The 18,115-nt window shown below is 48.4% G+C and overlaps 8 protein-coding genes across 8 annotated transcripts; 1 reads left to right on the top strand and 7 right to left on the bottom strand.

Annotated features, from left to right (window-relative positions):
- Window positions 1–1,035: 1,035 nt before the first annotated feature.
- TEOVI_000731100 (protein phosphatase 4, putative) lies at window positions 1,036–1,947 on the bottom strand (the record flags this gene model as incomplete). Its single annotated transcript, XM_067227460.1, has 1 exon — window positions 1,036–1,947. The coding sequence occupies one exon, from the start codon at window positions 1,945–1,947 to the stop codon at window positions 1,036–1,038; it is 912 nt and encodes a 303-aa protein (XP_067083561.1).
- A 611-nt stretch (window positions 1,948–2,558) lies between these two features.
- On the bottom strand, window positions 2,559–3,485 carry TEOVI_000731200 (chaperone protein DNAj, putative; the record flags this gene model as incomplete). The annotated part of the gene is made up of 1 exon (XM_067227461.1): window positions 2,559–3,485. The coding sequence occupies one exon, from the start codon at window positions 3,483–3,485 to the stop codon at window positions 2,559–2,561; it is 927 nt and encodes a 308-aa protein (XP_067083562.1).
- A 527-nt stretch (window positions 3,486–4,012) lies between these two features.
- On the bottom strand, window positions 4,013–5,980 carry TEOVI_000731300 (50S ribosome-binding GTPase, putative; the record flags this gene model as incomplete). The annotated part of the gene is made up of 1 exon (XM_067227462.1): window positions 4,013–5,980. The coding sequence occupies one exon, from the start codon at window positions 5,978–5,980 to the stop codon at window positions 4,013–4,015; it is 1,968 nt and encodes a 655-aa protein (XP_067083563.1).
- A 1,293-nt stretch (window positions 5,981–7,273) lies between these two features.
- TEOVI_000731400 (leucine-rich repeat protein (LRRP), putative) lies at window positions 7,274–10,180 on the bottom strand (the record flags this gene model as incomplete). The annotated part of the gene is made up of 1 exon (XM_067227463.1): window positions 7,274–10,180. One exon carries the CDS (start codon window positions 10,178–10,180, stop codon window positions 7,274–7,276), a length of 2,907 nt encoding a protein of 968 aa, XP_067083564.1.
- Window positions 10,181–11,885: 1,705 nt separating this feature from the next.
- TEOVI_000731500 (Rab5-interacting protein (Rab5ip), putative) lies at window positions 11,886–12,209 on the bottom strand (the record flags this gene model as incomplete). Its single annotated transcript, XM_067227464.1, has 1 exon — window positions 11,886–12,209. One exon carries the CDS (start codon window positions 12,207–12,209, stop codon window positions 11,886–11,888), a length of 324 nt encoding a protein of 107 aa, XP_067083565.1.
- A 303-nt stretch (window positions 12,210–12,512) lies between these two features.
- TEOVI_000731600 (Cytochrome oxidase c subunit VIb, putative) lies at window positions 12,513–12,731 on the bottom strand (the record flags this gene model as incomplete). The annotated part of the gene is made up of 1 exon (XM_067227465.1): window positions 12,513–12,731. One exon carries the CDS (start codon window positions 12,729–12,731, stop codon window positions 12,513–12,515), a length of 219 nt encoding a protein of 72 aa, XP_067083566.1.
- Window positions 12,732–13,777: 1,046 nt separating this feature from the next.
- TEOVI_000731700 (uncharacterized protein) lies at window positions 13,778–16,351 on the bottom strand (the record flags this gene model as incomplete). Its single annotated transcript, XM_067227466.1, has 1 exon — window positions 13,778–16,351. One exon carries the CDS (start codon window positions 16,349–16,351, stop codon window positions 13,778–13,780), a length of 2,574 nt encoding a protein of 857 aa, XP_067083567.1.
- A 677-nt stretch (window positions 16,352–17,028) lies between these two features.
- TEOVI_000731800 (uncharacterized protein) lies at window positions 17,029–17,493 on the top strand (the record flags this gene model as incomplete). Its single annotated transcript, XM_067227467.1, has 1 exon — window positions 17,029–17,493. One exon carries the CDS (start codon window positions 17,029–17,031, stop codon window positions 17,491–17,493), a length of 465 nt encoding a protein of 154 aa, XP_067083568.1.
- Window positions 17,494–18,115: the final 622 nt, after the last annotated feature.

Here is an 18,115-nt window from a genome sequence, read left to right on the forward strand (position 1 = left end):
CAACCTGATCCACGTAACTCTGAATGAGACGAAAGAGTCCACACAAATATTTTTTCCCCCCGTCTTTTTTTCTGTCTTACCCAAAATAATAATAGTAATAATGATAACGACAATAATAAGCAACAACCACCCGCCCTTGTAAGAGGAAAAAGTGGAAACAAATGCGTAACCATCCATGGCACCATATATGCCACCAAATGGGCGATTGCTCATTTGAATGGAAAATGAAAACGAGAGCTGCATTTGGGACAAGAGAAAGAGAAAAAGCATGTAAATACACTTAGACTCCTTCACTTTCCGTTTTTTCTCCTATCGTTTCCCAAACAAGCATCATCATACGCATAGCTCTTATTTTCGTTCTTTTCAGTAAAATATTTCTGTCACTTACAAAGACGGTGGGCACCATTCCCTCTCTAGCACGTCATACATTCTGCGTTAGAAGAAGGAAAGCGAAATGGTATTCTCCTCAATACTTTTTTATTCCTTACCTCCCACTCTCCAACCTAATAACAACACAAAAGTGCAAACTCTTATGCACTTTTTTTTTCCTTTCCTTCTTTTTTTGTTTCGGGAGGGGGGGAGTTCTTCTCTCTCACTCTCCCTTCTTCTTCTCTCTACAGCATTCCTCTCCTATGCTGGGTGGTTTGCTCGCCTCTGTCGTCACATGACCCAAGCCCATTCTTTTTACTCCCCCTCCCCTAACTTCTGACTTGGCTTTTACTTTTCGGGTTCCATTACGCTCTCTCCTCCCCGCCGCAGATGATACACACAAACCAACCCCCCTCCCCCACTTTCCCTCCTCTTCTGCACATATTTTATATTACTTCCTCCTTTTCCCAGTTCCCCTCACCAGAGTTAAATACCTCTTTGTGTGTTAGCCTTCTCTTACCACCTCTCCCTTCCCAGGCAACAAGAAAGCCGAACAACAACTCACACTGATATATCCCTCAACTACACAAGTAAATACGGAGAATAGGAGAAGGTGACTGACGAAGTCGTTCCAAATATTCCCCTCCAAATCAACCGATTCTTTTGTTACAAGAAATAATCCGGCACAGTAGGCTTGGACGACTCCCGTGCATCATCCGGAGCGGCCTCAAAAAGTTTAAAATTTTTGTTGAGGTGTTCGTCTAACTCTAGAATCGAGGCGACATTCATGCAGCGATAGCAATAGTTCGGCGCCGACCAGACAGTCACAAGCGCATCGTTGAACATTACCTTGTAACCTTCCATCACAAGCTGGTGCGAACGGCACAGAAGGTCCAGTTTATTCGATTCAAGGAAAGTACGTACGACATCCTCGCCGTAGAGGTATCCAGCGCCGCGCGGGCTTAGGCCCCACCCTTCAATTTCCTCAGGATCTGACCATAAGAGATCACACATGGCCCCTTCATGCGGTACCTCACACCGGCGCTCGATAGCCTCCATTTGACTTACAGTGGAAATCATTGGCGAAAGCCCAGCGTGCACACACAGTATCTTTTCCTCGACAACACACACGAGAGGAAGGAGATCAAATACATCTGTGCAGTAGCGCCACACGTTTACACTTCCGTACTTACGAAGGCACTCGTCGTAGAAACCGTAGACTTGGGTGATTTGGCGGGACTCGTGATTGCCGCGAAGGAGTGCTACGCGACTGGTATACTTCACCTTAAGGGCAAGCAGTAAGAGAAATGTCTCCACACCATGGTGGCCGCGATCGACGTAGTCGCCCATAAATACATAATTGACGTCAGGAACATCACCTCCCACACGAAACATCTCAATAAGATCAAAGAATTGAGCATGAATGTCACCCACGATCGTACACGGTGCGCGAATAACATGCGTGTTTGATTCCCCATCAAGAATACTGCGCGCCTTATTACACAACTTCATAACCTCAGATTCCCGGGGGCATACCCCCTTCCCGACAGTTTCCAGGAACTGGTCTATCGTGTCCATGAGGGGCTGCTCTAAGAACAGTGGCGCAAACTACAAAACCTTCTTCAAAATGAAAAAATGAGTGCGGCGGCGTAAGCAGTCAAACAGCGAGGCAAATATGAATATATGCACACATACGAAGAAAAGAAAAAGAACGCTTCCGTCAGTGCAAACAGTGATAAAGGCAACAAAGCATACGATGACCGAGTAGCTTGGAAAAGGCACCTGCACGTGCAGGTGGAAACATAAAGTTGCGCGCTAACGTAGATGTTGACTCAAACGTTATATGCAAGTCCGAAAAAAAAAATCTGAGAGGGGAGGTAAGGCAATAAATATACTCATAGAGAACCACATACAACCCACTTGGATGTCAAGAAGATATGGTTTACCCCCGCGGCACATCTCAAGGCTTTCCTCGAGAAAAGTGGGTGAACAGGTAAAGGAGGGAAAGAGACAGAAATAAAATAATAATAAGGTGGCTACAAAAGAGAAAGTATGAGCAATCGAAACCGGTCGGCAAATGCAAATGATGAAAAACACACCTTACAGTGCCTTTACTTTACCGTGGCGGCGCGCGTCCACATGTGCGCTCGAGTGTTCACGTCTAAAGACACAAGGAGATACAACCGCACCTATCTACTTCGGTCATAGTTTCCCAGGGCGTCGGCTAAGATGGCAGCTTCCATAACACCATCGCCATCGACGATCCCCTTCTCAACAAAGTCTCTATAGTTAAAGTTCGAATACTTCCCAATGAGTTTCTCCATCTCACATGTATACGATTTTTCATTCTGCTTCCCTACAAAGTCCAGTCGACTACTCTGAGCGGGGGGCTGTGCTCTCAACTGCATGCTCTCCGCAGTCGGTGGGGCGCTGTCGTGGCGTGTACGGAAATCGTTCAACATGCTTCGTTTTATTGATGACAAACCCGAACTGGGATTTGCTCCGCTCTTGCCGGGGTCCCCGCTCCTCACGCGGCCAATACCAGAATTCGTTGCCTCATGCTGCTTCATTTCGAGGCGTTGCATCAACTCTGCAGTGGTTAAATGGCGCATGGCTGACGCAGCAGACGCACGCTGAGACCCCTCTTCCTTTGCACGAGCACGCATTCGCTCGTACTCGGCCTTAAAGTCAGGATTTTGAGCGTCATACTCAGCTCGGCGGCGCATCTCCTCCTCACGCTGTTTCTCGAATTCACTCCGGTTTCTCATCTTCTCTTCATCCTCCTTGCGCTTCCGCTCCACAAACAGGCGGAGCTCCTCCGCTGACAGCTCGACATTGGGATCCATCATCGGATCATATTTCCGCGCCTGTCCCTCAATGTGGGTGCGAAGGCGCTGGTTATCATACATTTCACGCTGCGTGGGATCGGAAAGTATGCTGTGCGCGAAGCTGACCTCCTTGAAGACCTCTACACCCTCAGGATTCTTATCAGGGTGGTATATAACCGCAAGCTTGTAGTACGCACGGCGGATTTCTGCGTCTGTTGCGGTCCTCGGGACACCGAGCACCTCGTAAAGGGCGGTATTGCCAATCAGCTCAAACACATCTGACCCCATTTGAAAGTAGCCGGTCCACACCACAAAATGTATAGTTGGGTAACAATGCGGCAGTATAATATGTGCACGAAGGTAATATCCTTCCCCCCTCGCAGTGTAAAACTTAATCCGGACCCTTTCTGTATTCTCAGCCTTTTTTTTTCTTCTTTGTGCCGTTTCCCCTTGCCCTATTGCAACAACGACAGACACCCAACTCAAACGAAACGTTACCTAGCTCACAGCCCCTAACGTCGCACACCTAATGAACAGCGTGTAAAGCAAGTAAAATCGAGCAGGGAAATCAACCTAAAACACAAACAGCAGGGATTTAAGTAGAAACGCTCTTAAGAGTACAAATGTATGTGCGGCATTGGCGAAAATTATTCTTGTAACGAAAACTTTTGACTTAACTCGCTGCCTGGTATGCTCTCTGTTACTACAATCATCTTTTCCCACGCACCAAAAGCAAGACCCGTCAAGTAGAGGGGGGGGAGAAATGCTTTGGCTTTGATGAGCCAAGGACCTTGGCCCAACACAACCTACGCCTCTTACGCAGCCCAGAAACCGGTCTTCTTCGTCGACCGTCCACGGTTCTTCATGGTACGCGCGGAGTAACTCTGACCACCGAAGCCTGTACGCTTTAGGCCCTTCAGAACTTCCATGCCACCTGCGTGGGCCCGACTACGTGTAACCCCAAAGACGGCGCTTCGTGCCTGTTGGCCCGCACCGGCGAGCCAGGGGCACATGTAACCCTCAGCCTGCATGTGAAGTGAGCGCTGCTTCCGCCCACAGGCAACATACCTTTTGAGTACCTTATCGAGAGCGCATCGCCGCATGCTCTTTTCCCGGGGGCGGCGTAGCGACCTTCCTTTATTTTCCAGTGTGTCTTCACTTCCTGTAGCCTCCAAGAACGTTCCACTCCCAGTTGCGTCCCCAGTCAAAAACTCCTCGTAAGTGTTGGCTCCCGAATGCTGAGCAAACGCTGCAAAGGACCCCGCCTGACCAGCGGCCAGCTGAACCACCGAGGGAGGCACCATGCTTTTAGGTATACACACGCCGTTAATGGTTCTAATAGTTTCCATATGCGCACCAAAGCGGGAAGGGGAGAAGGGTGGAGCGCCTGGTGCATCTCCCCCCAAAGAGCCCGTGGGTTTACAAGAAAGATGCTCGGAGCTCTTGTGTTTTATTGTCGGTGAAGGGCAAGGGGAAACTGGTTGAACTCTGTTGACTGCTTCTTCCCGCTGCAAATCAGTGTGACCGACTCTGGAAGTGAGCAGAAGTCCTTCTCGAGTAGAGGGATGCTCGTGGAAACACTGTGGCATTTTTGTCGGTGAAACGGCAACGACTCCGAGAGGCACCCCCTCTAACAAAGAGGAGTCCGGTATGGTTCCTTCTGCAGCTATCGTTAGCCTCGCCAACAACGGGGAGTGCGCAACGATGGTACCTTCATCTATGTCTATCCCCTTGCTGCCACCATCGTCACCAATGAGGTTAGCACCTAATTTTTCCTTGGTGGAGAGTCGCATGGCCATGGGTGAGGCGGCCAGGTGCCTTGACTTGGCCTCCTGGTGTAGAGAAACGAAGTGTTGCAATGATAAGTTGTCATCCTGGGGGACGATGAAAGACTCCACCGGGTAACGCTCCTCCACTGCACGCACTTCATCAAAGGTGGGCGGCGCATAGCTCAGCTCTTTAAGCCCATTGTAACTCAGATCTTCGACACGAACAAGATCTGTCGTGCAGTAGTGGGTAATATCATGTTGCAAGGCTGTCATGTTAATGCACCTTTCCGGTCGACTTGAATCAGCTCTCACACCCAAGACAGGAACGTCCTCCGTGCCCAAAAAATTGTAGATGCTTTCCACTTGGCGTCGGAGTGCAGCACCGTCACCGCCAAAGTAGTCAAGCTTGCTGATAATGATGGAGAATGGTATTTGCTCATTCCGCAGAAACACAAATATTTCCTCGTCCCGGGGTTGCACAGGCTTTGTGGCCTCCATTACCCAATACACTCGCTTTAGTGGTCCCTTCGAACGCAGCGCTAAGTAACGGAACAGAATTGCGAAGGCACTCGCACGTTCGGCCACACTCTGTGGGAGATGTCGACCTTTCCATCCACCGTAACCAGGGGTGTCAACAAGCAATAAGGCGTCACCCACGTTGAAGAACTGCAGCAACCGCGTGGTTCCACGCACTCTTCCGGCACGACCCAGTCTCGGGTTGCGTAAAAGGCAGGAAATGATGGATGACTTCCCCACGTTGGGTTTTCCGATAAAACAAACCTCCGGAAACGAATGTAGGCCCTCAGGTAAGGCGGAGACGACATCAACATTCTTAAGGTGCATGTTGCCCCTAGAAAATACTTCATCACTGAGCTTCGCCACTAACTCATCCTGTGGCGACATTAAATGGGGCGGGTCGTTACCCCACGGCTTCTGACATGACGAGGCAGGCGTGAGCTGCCGCCGTGCTTGTCCAATCCCGCTGCAGCACAAGAGACGTGTACATATGCACATCGCTGTGCCAGTTGAGCGCACACGAGAATCAACCAGAACAAGCGGTGGTTAGTTGTGTCTGCGCGCAGAAAACACAAGGAAACGAAAGTGATTTCCTGTACCTGCTGGTCAGACCCGAAGAAGAAAACATTCTGGCGCATATTCCGAATAAGTTGGTTGAGAAGAAACATAAAAAGGGGGGAAAAGAAAAAAAAGTTGAAGAATACAAACATTCAGAGTAGGTTAAGGTCAAGGGGAAAACGGACAGTAACAGAAGCAAAGCACAACTAAAGAAGAATAGGTGCAGTTAGTGTTCTCCCTTCCGTGTGAAGAAAGAAAACGAATATTGCTGGAGGGTCAGACTACTGAAATACATGCAACCCCTTTCCTTTACTACAAAACAGTCTTATTTGTCCCTTTTTTTTTCCTCTTTTCGCGTAACTACCAATTGGGTGGACATCCCTCACGCAACCCCCTCTCTTTTTGTTCATGCTTTCAGCATTGTTTTCCTCTGTATGTTGTTTTTTGTTTTTGCCGTTGCTGCGTTTTCTTTCCGATGCCGACCACAATTTACCTTTTTCTCTCTTAAATGATTTCTTCAGGGCATACATTTTATACACACGTGTGCGTATACTTCTCATTCCCTTTCCTACCCCCATCGTCGGTGATGAGCCCATTTTTCTTGTGCGTTTGATACAGTTAGGTGCACGATCTATACACAAAGCTCACCACGAAGGGGTTCTCACTCAACATTTCTTTACTGATTTCTCTTGAACTTATCCTTGTTTCTCCTTCACTCTGTCTTGTTTTTGTTCGTGTATACCAGAAATAACCTTCCCCCTATCACCTCGCAAATTTATTTCTACATATATTGTCGAAGACAATGATAATATGGAGCGCACACACAAGCCACACTTCCCCACATGCAGCATCGCTCCTTGTCAAATGCCGTTTGTACCCTGGAAATAAATGGGATGCTTTGTTTTTTTACTTTTTTAAAGAAAAAACAGACGATCTTTCCAGCGCAGCTCCTCACTCATCATATCCCAATATGATGTTGCCACCGAAGATGACGGAGTATACAGTCCTTTGCATCCACGCTTCTGGCATATGCACCCCAGCCTGCTGCAGCACTCATACGCCTCTAAAGCATGGAACCCTGAATAAACAACCGGCCTCACTGCAACATCCATTAACCACTTCTCCATCTATCGATGTTACCTCTCACTACCCAACGCAACGACTTCCGGAACCACCCCGATGCACTATCATCATCCTCTCCCCTCCGCCACAAAAGTTGTGCGCAGCGGGAGGCTATGCGCCGTCAGTCCGGGTGGTACTTGCTGCACTGGAGGTGACCGAGTTTAAGGCCGCTGCCAGTGCTTGCGCAGCACCAGGCATTGGAGCAGGAGCAGATGTGGATGTCTCATCAGTGCTAGAGGCATCCAACCGAACAGCGGCCTCCGCCGAGGGATTGGCATCAGTGGGCTTCTCAGCGTCCTCATCGGCGGCTGCTTCAGTAGATTTCTCAGCGTCCTCATCGGCGGCTGCATCAGTAGATTTCTCAGCGTCCTCATCGGCGGCTGCATCAGTGGGCTTCTCAGCATCTTCTTCACCACCCGCAGCGCCAAGTTCTGCAGCGGCGATTTCCGCAGTCGTGACTGCGTCTGCAGCGTTCAAGCTGGCGGGATCCACGTGGAGGTCATCGGCGCCCCTCAAACGGGTCGTCTCCCCACCGTCATCACCATGTGGCACTTGAACGATGCGGCTTTTTGCCTCACCCTGCATACCGTCCTTGCGAACAGGCGTGTAAGTGACGCGAATCATCTTCCCCTGGTCCTCTTCCTGCACCCTGTAGGTACGCACACCTGTGTCAATCACTTCAAACTCCTCTGTCAGAGGCACCTCCCGCGCCCATTCGATAATTGGCTCTCCCGCCTCTCCACCGAAGTACTCCACTTCCAACTCAAGAGTGCTCCCAACTACAGGATCTCCCACCACATTCAGGAAGTTCGTCTGGGGAATGCCAGCAGAGACAGCGCACTCGCTTGTGGCACGAACCGCACGGCCCTGTACACCGTCAAATCGTACGGGTGTCACCGTGACTTCAATTGTGCAGTCTACTTCTCGCCGGGTAAGGGCAAGTGTCGCAGTGTTGGGGCGGCCAACCTTCGCGCGGCGGTCCTGGCGATCTCGGCGGAACCACTGAATCATATGAGCCCCGGCGTGACCACCTGTGTACTGATACTCGAGCGTCAGTACATGCTGCTCGACCAGTTCACCCGTAATCCGCAAGTCGCGAATCTCTGGGGGTGAAGGCTCGATAGGCTTCTCGAGCACACAGAGGCAAGTCTTTCCCTCTTCTCCCAGCTTGTTAACCGGAGTGTATTCAACAGCCAAACACTTGCCCACATCCTCAAGGGTAGGAACATACCGCGTTGAATTTTCACCCTCAATGGGGAAGTACTCCTCCGAGTTGTCATCTTTGCGGAGCCACTGGTAGTAGCTCTCACCCTCTGTACCGCCGGAATAGACAACCTCAACCTCCAGGTCACTCTCTTGAATAAGGTTACCAATAATCTTGATGGATTCGCATTCAGGCGGGCCTGCCGCCACAGGACCCGTGATGGCGGACTTGGGCTCACCCGCAACCCAGTCATTTCGCATGGGAGTGAACTCCACCTTGATGCGACAATCAACATCCTTCGATGTGAGCTTGTAACCTGCCCATGGGTCATTGACATCAATGGAAATTTCCTCGTTGTCGGGAGTAATTCGAAACCAATTAAGGGAGGAGTTACCTTCAATACCACCGGAGTAGTCTGCCTCAGCCAACAGCACGTGTCCCTCGGTAGCCTTGCCCTTTATTTCAAGATGAGGGCAGGTAGGTGGGCCTGCAACGATTGGGGCTGATATGTCAAAGTACAGGAAGGAAAATACCCCGTCAATGTACGCGAGCACTTCAGCACGCAGGCAGCATCCAACGTCGGAAACCGTTGGCGTGTAGGTCAGTGTGTTGTTGTCTTCGATCACCTCATAAAAATTATTCTGAGTGCTTCTCATCCAACGAATGTGCAAAATGGTATCCTTCTCGTCGTCAGATTGAGTCAATTCCGTGACTTTATACAAATAGCAGTAACCTTGTTTGTGTTTTGACAGTACACCATTGGACTCAGGTACAATTTCTACACCATCCACAATATACCGGTACTCGTAGTCACCGGCTGGTAAGTAAAGTGTGGTGTGAAAGTAAATCTCACCCTCCTCCTCACAACGCTCCAGTTCAATGGGATCGGCCCAGTTATTCATTGAACCGACGACGAACACTTCAGTTGCTTCACCAGAAACCTTGAAGGTAACTGGGTAAAGGTAACGAGAGTGGAATATGTCCTCAGTTCTCTGCTCGTACGACCGTACGTCCTGCATGCAGCAACTCAACCTAACCGGAACACCCTCGGTGAGGACATTGCGGCTCTCATCATCTGGTACGAGTCGAATAGAGCAGAGCTGCAGGCACTTAGACTTTTCCCTCGCACGCTGAAGCTTCAGCAGGAACGCATCAGCGGACTCCTCCACATTGTCGCCATCGACGACAAACCCATCCGCAATACAGTACCCAATCTTCCCCTGATAGTGCTCCAAAGCTGCACGTTCCTCAGCAGTGACGGGGTGCCCGTCAATGGAAACAAGGTTACTGTTGTTGATGGCTATAGCCATGCTGCGGTACGAAGGAACCTCTGTCAATGGGTTTCCCACAAGGTTTAAGGTGTGTAGCGAGGGGAATTTACCATAATGTTTGAAGGACGAAATCTTGTTGAAGTTGAGGGAAAGCACACGCAGATTGGGGAGTTTTTCCAATCCCTCAAAACTGTTGATAGCGTTGTCGCTTAGGCACAAAGTTTCGAGGGAGGAAAAGTTTGAGATGCCGTGCAGGTGCTCGATCTTATTACCCGACAAGTAGAGATGACGAAGATACGGCGTTTTCCTCAGGAAATCCGCCGATCCAATCTCATTAATAGAAAGATCCAGGACCCTAAGGTGCTCCATGGTAATGTCAATATCAAAATCTGTCAGCTCATTTTCCCGAAGATAAAGGTACTCCGTCGCGTAATTTGCCTGCGTTAATTCCCTGGCGCTCCTGATATCCTTCCTGTTCATGACCAACCCACTGGGTTTCACATTTGAGAATGGGCCTGCTCGCCTTATCGCAGACGCACTCATTGGTAGCAGTTACACAGGTATTTTCACTTATTTTTTTTGTCGTTGCTTCCCTCTTTATTTTTCTTGTTTTCTCGTTTGTTGTTGTTGTTCGCTTCCTAATTTTTTTCTTAAAAAATGACTTTAACTTGGCCTTGTCGAGGTAACTGAAACTAGGAAAAAAAAAGCAACAGGGAAGATTTGATGCAGTGTCAGTTGCTCTGCCTATTATCGCAACGCCTCACCAAGCTATGTTGTTTGGGGAAAGTTAAGCACACAGCACGCAACCGTGAATCCCCACAGGCCAGTGTGCAAAGCCCGTAAAGTCAAAAAAGTGGGAGGAAACGATGCCAGGCAAAAGAAATCATTCATAAACACACAATGCACTCTCTCCCAACTAAAATACGCGAGTCTCAAACCAGAGAGATTCGCAAACCAACCCTTTTCATTAGAACCGCACTGCAGCAGTGGGGAAATATGCGACTTGATTCCCCTCTGTATGAACCCTCTTATCAAGCGAAAGAGGAACAGGGTGTGTTATGCGCAACGACCGACAAAACTACAAGGGTATCTTACAGGCTTGGTCATCCAGTATGGGAGCAGTAACTTAGTCTTGGTGAAATCTCCACGGTAAACATTACCCTCTAGTGAGAGTTTGACGATGTTACCACAATGAAATGCCTCTGACTCCCCCCTCCAATACCGTGTTTAGTTCGCCACACCGCCCTCAGCTTGAACGTTTTTTTAGGCGTGTCCCCTCCCATTTTGAAATACAAACAGTGTCTATGCATGGCACTTGATGGACTCACGCACACAGCGTAACAGGATATTAAGTCTCAAAGTCTCTGCATAAACGCACAGATATGAGCATGTGTAACTCGAACAACGCGGATGCACGGGTCACAACACGACGTACAGGAGCGTCTGCATCGGTAGGGAAATATCCGACTGCCAACAGTAGCCATAACAAGACCTGTCTCTCTTCTTAATAGCGACAAATGACAACTTACCTTTAAATGCTGTGGCGCAACAAAAACACAGCCACTCTTCCAAGTACACGCACGCCTCCCAAGTCAAAAAGGTCGTATCACCCCGAGGAAATTGCCCCAATTGGTGTGAGGGACGTTATGCAGCACCTTCCTGTGTACACCTTGCTGTCCTTGGTAGTGCACACCAACCTTAATCAATGCGCGTGCCCATCGGAACTGGATGTTACTCCAACGCCTGGCTGTTAAAGCCCGGTTCTCTACAAAAATTCCTCGCAAACGAACTAAGGGATCACACACAGCCATCAGCGCAACTGAGAACACTACATGGGACAATCAACTTACTGGATCCTAATCAAACAAATCATACGGGGTTGGAGAACCCTGCTCCTTGTGGAAAGGGGCTGAAAACCGTAGGCCTTGAATTACTGGCTCTAGAGTACGCACGGACACCTCCAACTGTCCACCAGTAAAGCAGTCGCGTGTCGTCTGGTACCGTTTTCTACATAGCAAACTACATGCCCTTTGTAAAGAGATGGGAAAATTGAGCTTGCAGTCCATGGATTCAAACCTCTTGTTTCAATCATAATGTATGTAACAACTATGCAGATATAAAGTACCCTGATAAAAGTCAGTAGATTTTTTTTTCTTTAATCCGGAGTATATATAAAGAACAGGGGATTGGGTCAAAACAAAGACTTCCCACATCTCTTACGCAGATGAAAAATGTGTTGTCGTGCCTTCTAGAATATATAAATTGCGTCATATGCTACAGTCCAAGCCAAAATGTATGTCATACCACCCGTAAAGAGGCTTCCAAATGAAAAAAGCTCCTTCTTCCCCGAGGGGAAATACCTTTCAGGACCGCCCTCGCACCCAAAGCAGAGTATGGCAAAAGAAGTGAACAGCGCACTCACCACAAAAAATAAGGCGCCGGCCAAATTAGTTAGTCCCAGCAGTCCAGCACCAACACCGGCCACAAGGGCGCTCATTATGCGTATCCGTGACACGCACCCCACATTTTCTCCAAGTTCCTTGTCAACATAAATAGTTTTCCCTAAGCTCATACTTGTGAGCGAATAATGAAAAGGCTGGCAATATTTTCCCTGGGGTATGGGGGAGCACCTAAAATATATGTGTGCGAAAAAACGGGGTTTGCGTTATCACTTTTTTCAAAGGAGGGAGAGCAAAGAGTGGTACGCATAGTCAGACAATAGCAACGGTAATAATAGGGAGGAAACATCAATACATTCATTATTTTCGCCAACCTCAAAGCACGTCTCATCACTTGCAAAACAGTCATAGTCAACCCCACACAAAACTTACGTTTACAAAACAATAATAGCGATAATAAAACTGTACCTTCTGCGCTACTCCGAAGTATTGTTATGGCCCAACTGCATGGAAAGTATCATTTCCCTTTCCCTCTGCTTTTCGAAAAAAATAATCCAACTGGCAGGGCATGCAGCACTCAACAAGTTCAACTGTTCAGCGCACTTCTTTTCCGGCATCTCGGGGAGCGAATCAAGACATCTGTGGTATGAGTCTCGAGCTTCGTAGCATAATTCTCTCTTGTGTGCGTTTTGCATACGCCCAACGAGAACAGGTGTATTCCCTTCCCTACGGGAATATGGGCAAATTTGCTATTGAAATGAAGTAAAGGACCCGCAGAAAATGTTGAGAGTCCCTTGAGGTCGAAACTAAAACATGCAAGCACAAGAAGGACAAAAGAGAACGATGATCGCGTGACATCCACTGCAACACATATGTACAACAAATCAATGGGCACAGCAAATTTTTCATAAATTGCTAGCGAACAGAAAAATACTCACCTTAGGGGTCATAGTGCAATGGTCCCTCTTTCCCCTTACGTCAATTTATCCTTTTTGTTCGCACTGCACCTGTAAATTGACGCCAGTCGAAGTGGTGTGGTCCGTCTCTTGACACCAACAGGGGAATTTCTTGCTTGTATCAACCTAAACAGTACAATTACCACAAATATCACACAAATATGATACCCTTTCTCCCTCCATACTGGAACCGGCTCCTTTTGCAAGTGGCGATCAAAGACAAACACACGAACTGTATCGCTGATCTGCGCAACATTTAAAATTCCGTTCGAATACGTCAACAATACATAGCCACCATTTGTCAAGTACTCTGAAGCAACCCATTCCCGCACACCCGAAGAAATGAATTTGACGAGAATGCCATATAATTCAGAGCCTTTTGCACTAGATTCCAGCTGGCACTGGTTGAAATAATCGGAATGACAACTTATATTTATCGCCTCAAATCGCGATTTACCAGCAGATACCCAATGCCCACCAACTGCGTCGCGGAGAATCCGACTAGATCTTCCACTATAACTAAAATAAGCCACCAACAGCACCACCGCAACAGCAACATATGGAAGCGCACATTGAACCTTACGTATTATCGGCATCCCATCGGTAATTTAACGGCTTTCCACTAAAACCTTTACAGTGTCCATTGATGGATCACATTGAAATAGCAGTGGCAACAAGAAATTATCAACGACGTAGGCTTGGGAAAGATGCTACTACAGAAGTTCCATAAGCGCTGCTGAATAAGCAACAATTCACTTTCTTTTACAAGGAACCACCATCACTCCCTATGAAGATGATGTCTTCATGAGATGAAGGTAGTACGGGTGATTCTCGTGTGAATCGTTTAAAAACGCGAATCCCTTTACCGTCTTAAACCGCTTTTCTGCATTCTCTCGGCCTAACCTCTTCGCTAAGTTGACAAACTCCTTAATTGTTTCCACTTCAGCATCGGATGGGATTCTAAGCGACTCTAAGGCTTCGCGTCTCGGTCGCTTTAAGGAACAACCACTTTCCTCTCGTTTTCTGAGAGACCGACCACAGTTACACAACCCAAGAAAAGAAACCGTTCTCCCCATAAGGGAGCCAAGTTCCATCGCATCCGAAGGTGATGGATTATCACCTATACAGTTGTCAAGCCACATACCTGTGCGTGCATCACCGGAGCCGCGTGTCATACGTTTAAATAATGGAGACTCTAACAGGGCTAGGGGTATTGACAGAAGTGGCGTCTTTCCAATCTCCTGAGCACACTCCAGAAAGACAGCATTGTTCCACAACGCTGTATGAAGAATAATGTGGCTGGCTATCAAGGGATATGAAACATCCAAAGGGCATTGTAACACTTTCCCTCCAAAATGTACTTCACATAGCTCATGGTGGGAAGGGTAACAATAAATATTCACTGGCGACTTCTGCGGTCCGCACATATCCGTGCCAGGAGATGCTTGATCAAACCAACCTCGACAAGAAGTTGATATCATTCTCGTTGATTGCCTTGAAAGTGTTGTCCTTTTCCCCGTTGTGCAACAAAGAAAAAGTTCAACGCGCGAAACACTGTCATAATATTTTGGGATAGAAGAAAGCGCCCGAACGAGGGTCTCGTCCCCCATGCTCAGGTTCTCAGTGAAAACAATTTGACATCTCGAACAGAATCGGTTTATCGCATCCCTCACCCATGAAGTAAACTTGTGAGAATTGCAAATTAGCTTTTCCGCAACTGCCTTGGGTTGTCTCAGAGCGTGACACCAAAAAATACACTTTACGTCGAAAGGCGATAACTCAGGAAAACTGCTATCATACGGTAAACGGAAGCGATATGAAAGCGCCCGCCCGATGACACTCAACTGGTACGACGGCAACCCGTCACTGTTACGCAACTGCGACAGTAGTCCGAATGAGCACATAGCACTCATGACTTCGTCAAAAAACAAAGACGCGTCCATAGTAGCAAAGAAACTCTCCGGTATGCGTAAAACTGGGCCTGTATCTTCCTTCCTACTTTCAAACCGAAAGCGTCTAAACAGCCATAACACAACATTCATCGCATCTTGAAGGCAGTCATTACTAACACGTTCCGTGTCAACGAAGTTATTCTCGCTGCTGCAGTGGCCCGGATACGGTACATAGATTGTGTGGGGAAGTCGGTGAAAAAGTGCCCGAATTATGTCCAGATCCTCTCCCCTATTTGACTCACCGAAAACAAGAAACTTTATATCCATATAACCAAAGCAACACTCGTGATGCGGTCTCAGAAACTCCCTTTCAATTTTCTTCTTGGAACAAAAAACCGTCAACGGTACACCATTGGCACGAGCTGCTAAAAGTTCAGGGAAGTGGTCTAAACTCGCCGCGATTGACATGGGCGACGAAGTGTAGCTATCGTGTAGGCATTGCTCCAACCTGCTAACCAACGAATCCTCTTCAGGGATTATCAGCAATATGCACGAAGGGTTACTGTTTACACATTCCACTCCGGTGTCACACAATTCTTCGTGGCAGTTTGTAACAATTTCGGTCATTTTTTCGAGCCATGCCTCCTGGTTCGCAGTCGCAAACGAGTCTGTGAAGCAGTTCTCCATATTATTGGTCGATCCGGTGCTGGTATCCAGCTTGTTAACGACGCAAACTTTAAGTTTGCTTTCAATGAACAGATAAATGTCATCTACAGTGGTACTCCGGACACAATCTTTAGAGAATTTTAATATTACCTTCACGTGACTTAGTCTCTCCTGGATACGATCGTTAGGGAACGACGCAAAGTGATGGAGAAGCGATGAAATCGCTAACGCCCAAATGGAAAACATAAAACTCCCGTACGGAGCCCCCATGTGAAAATAAATATCAACGTCTGTCAAAACATACACGACATCATCGTTATCAGTGCCACCCAGAAGAAAAATAAGAAGTGACTGCCACATATGATCGATACCTTTAAGGTCTAGTGTTACGAAAATGCAGTGGGAGATCCTGCTCGCCTCCTCCGTTCTGTCACGACCCACCTCCTGTGACGATTCATTCAACTCAATAGCTATATAGCAACCGCCAGTGCAATCGTTACAGGCAATCCGATCCGCAGGAGACGCACAATGTAGGTATGGAATCAAGTCCATTATCCCAATGGGATCACCTGTGCTCGGGTTACCTCTCCTATTAATTGTTCCTCTTTCCCCTGAAAGCAAATTGTGGAAACGAGTATTCTTGTCGGTATAATACGCCTCGCTGTCAATCCTTGACATCATCGATTGAGGGATGCGGTGTAGCCTCGAAGATGTGAGCGCATCAAAAAAGGCACTGCATTCCAGTGGAAGACAGTAAGGAATATCACCGAAATAACCCGAAGCGACTTCGTTTAAATTCATCTACCGCCAGTACTGAAATAGTGAAAGGGAGAACTTAAGAACGAAGTTAAAACAAAGATAAAACCACATATGTCACAGATTCATGGGAGAATGCAAATTAGGTCACATTAACCTCCGCATATTTTTTTTGTGCTTTGGTTAAACATTGATCCCTCCCCCTATGCAACCACCACACCTCGGTAGATCAGAGGGACGGCAGAATGTAGAAGCAGACAATTTGGGTGAAATCAAACCACCCTCTAAAAAGTCCTGAAAGACCACCGCAGCCGACCAACACATCAGGTACTTCACAACTTTTTCTTTAATTAACACGTTTAATTGTCGTTGTTGTTATTGCTGCTGGCGTCAACACAGCTCCAATAGCTACCTTTGCGGTTAAACATGGTCTATGTTTCGCTTTGTTTTTTGCTTTCAACAAAACAAATTCGTTATTAGCGTGTGTGTGTGTGTGTGTGTGTGTGTGTATTTGTTTTCATATGGTCGGTCCCTGTTGATAAGGCTACATCGTTAAGCAGGGGAACAATGCTGCAAGCAGCACTTTACATGTACGAAAACGTTCCAACGCTTACACAGATACAAACAAATAAAGAAAAAAGAAACCATCACAGAGGAATAACCCAACAGCATGTCACGCCCCAAAGCACAGGCACCCCGTCCCTGCCTTTTGATAAGTGAAAATGAACAAAGTTAAGAACGAGTATGGGAAGACGTCGGCACACAACATGGCAAAGCGGGAACCGGCCGTTGCACCGCTCGAACACATATGCGGCAGACGTCCACAATATCGCGTCATTACCGACGTACAAAACGAGGTCAGCGGCCGTGTGGCAGCCGCCCGCCGCGCAAGGCCGGCACAGACACGGCCAAAAAGTCCGGGCGGACGCAAGCACCCACCTGTGAAAACCAAAGAGTCGGAAGGACACGCTCCCTCGCTCTTTCTTCCCCCCTCCCCCTTCGGTTCGACAGCGGCCCTCCGCTGGCAGCCGCGCGCCTCCGGACCACGGACGGCTTCTCCCGTAGAAAACTGTGGAATCTCACATCCCACCCCCACGTTAAAGCAAATTCCTTCTCCGTTGTGCGCACAGATCACACACACACCTTCCGCATTTTCCTCGGCCGAAAATGCTGGCCGGGATTTCTGAGGGCCCTTGGCCCACAGCGGTGGCACACTCGGCCAAGAAGTGCAAAGGAAGGGAGATGCAACGCGCAATAAATCGCTCTTTTCCCCCACACTCGTGCGGCACCACGCCTGCCTACCGCTTGCGTCGACGCGCCAGTCGCCGAACCATTGCGGCCATCTGGGATATGCGCAGGTGGTGGTGAGTCGGGGACTGGCATCGATGTCGAAGGGTTGGGGTGGCGTAGTCGGCGCGTTCAAGCTGATCTGGAGGGGCAACCTTGTACCTACAGGCCTCTTCGGTGAGAAAGAGCGGCTAGTCGCTGTGGGGGACCCGCCGCCTCCACGCGAGGAAGTTTGGAATCCGGCACCTGGCCCCTCCTTGCCGCCTCGTACCCGATATGGGGAAAATTGGCTGTTATGCTCTGCCCGCGGAACCAGCCGGTACGGGTTGTGTGGGTCTTCGGAACCTCAGGCAGTGTGAAGCTTGATTCGGATGCGCCCAGAAGCCCATGGAAACAGTACAGATCCGAACCTAGACCTAGTCGCTGACTTCTTTTACGGAAGCCAGAGTATTGTGTGAGGTCTTTTTCATTTCCGTTCGTTCCGAAGGCAAGCATTTGTGTGTGTGTGTGGGGGGGGGGGGG

Source organism: Trypanosoma equiperdum (genome assembly GCF_001457755.1).
Source record: "Trypanosoma equiperdum strain OVI genome assembly, contig: ctg_982, whole genome shotgun sequence".
Classification (NCBI taxonomy): domain Eukaryota; phylum Euglenozoa; class Kinetoplastea; order Trypanosomatida; family Trypanosomatidae; genus Trypanosoma; species Trypanosoma equiperdum.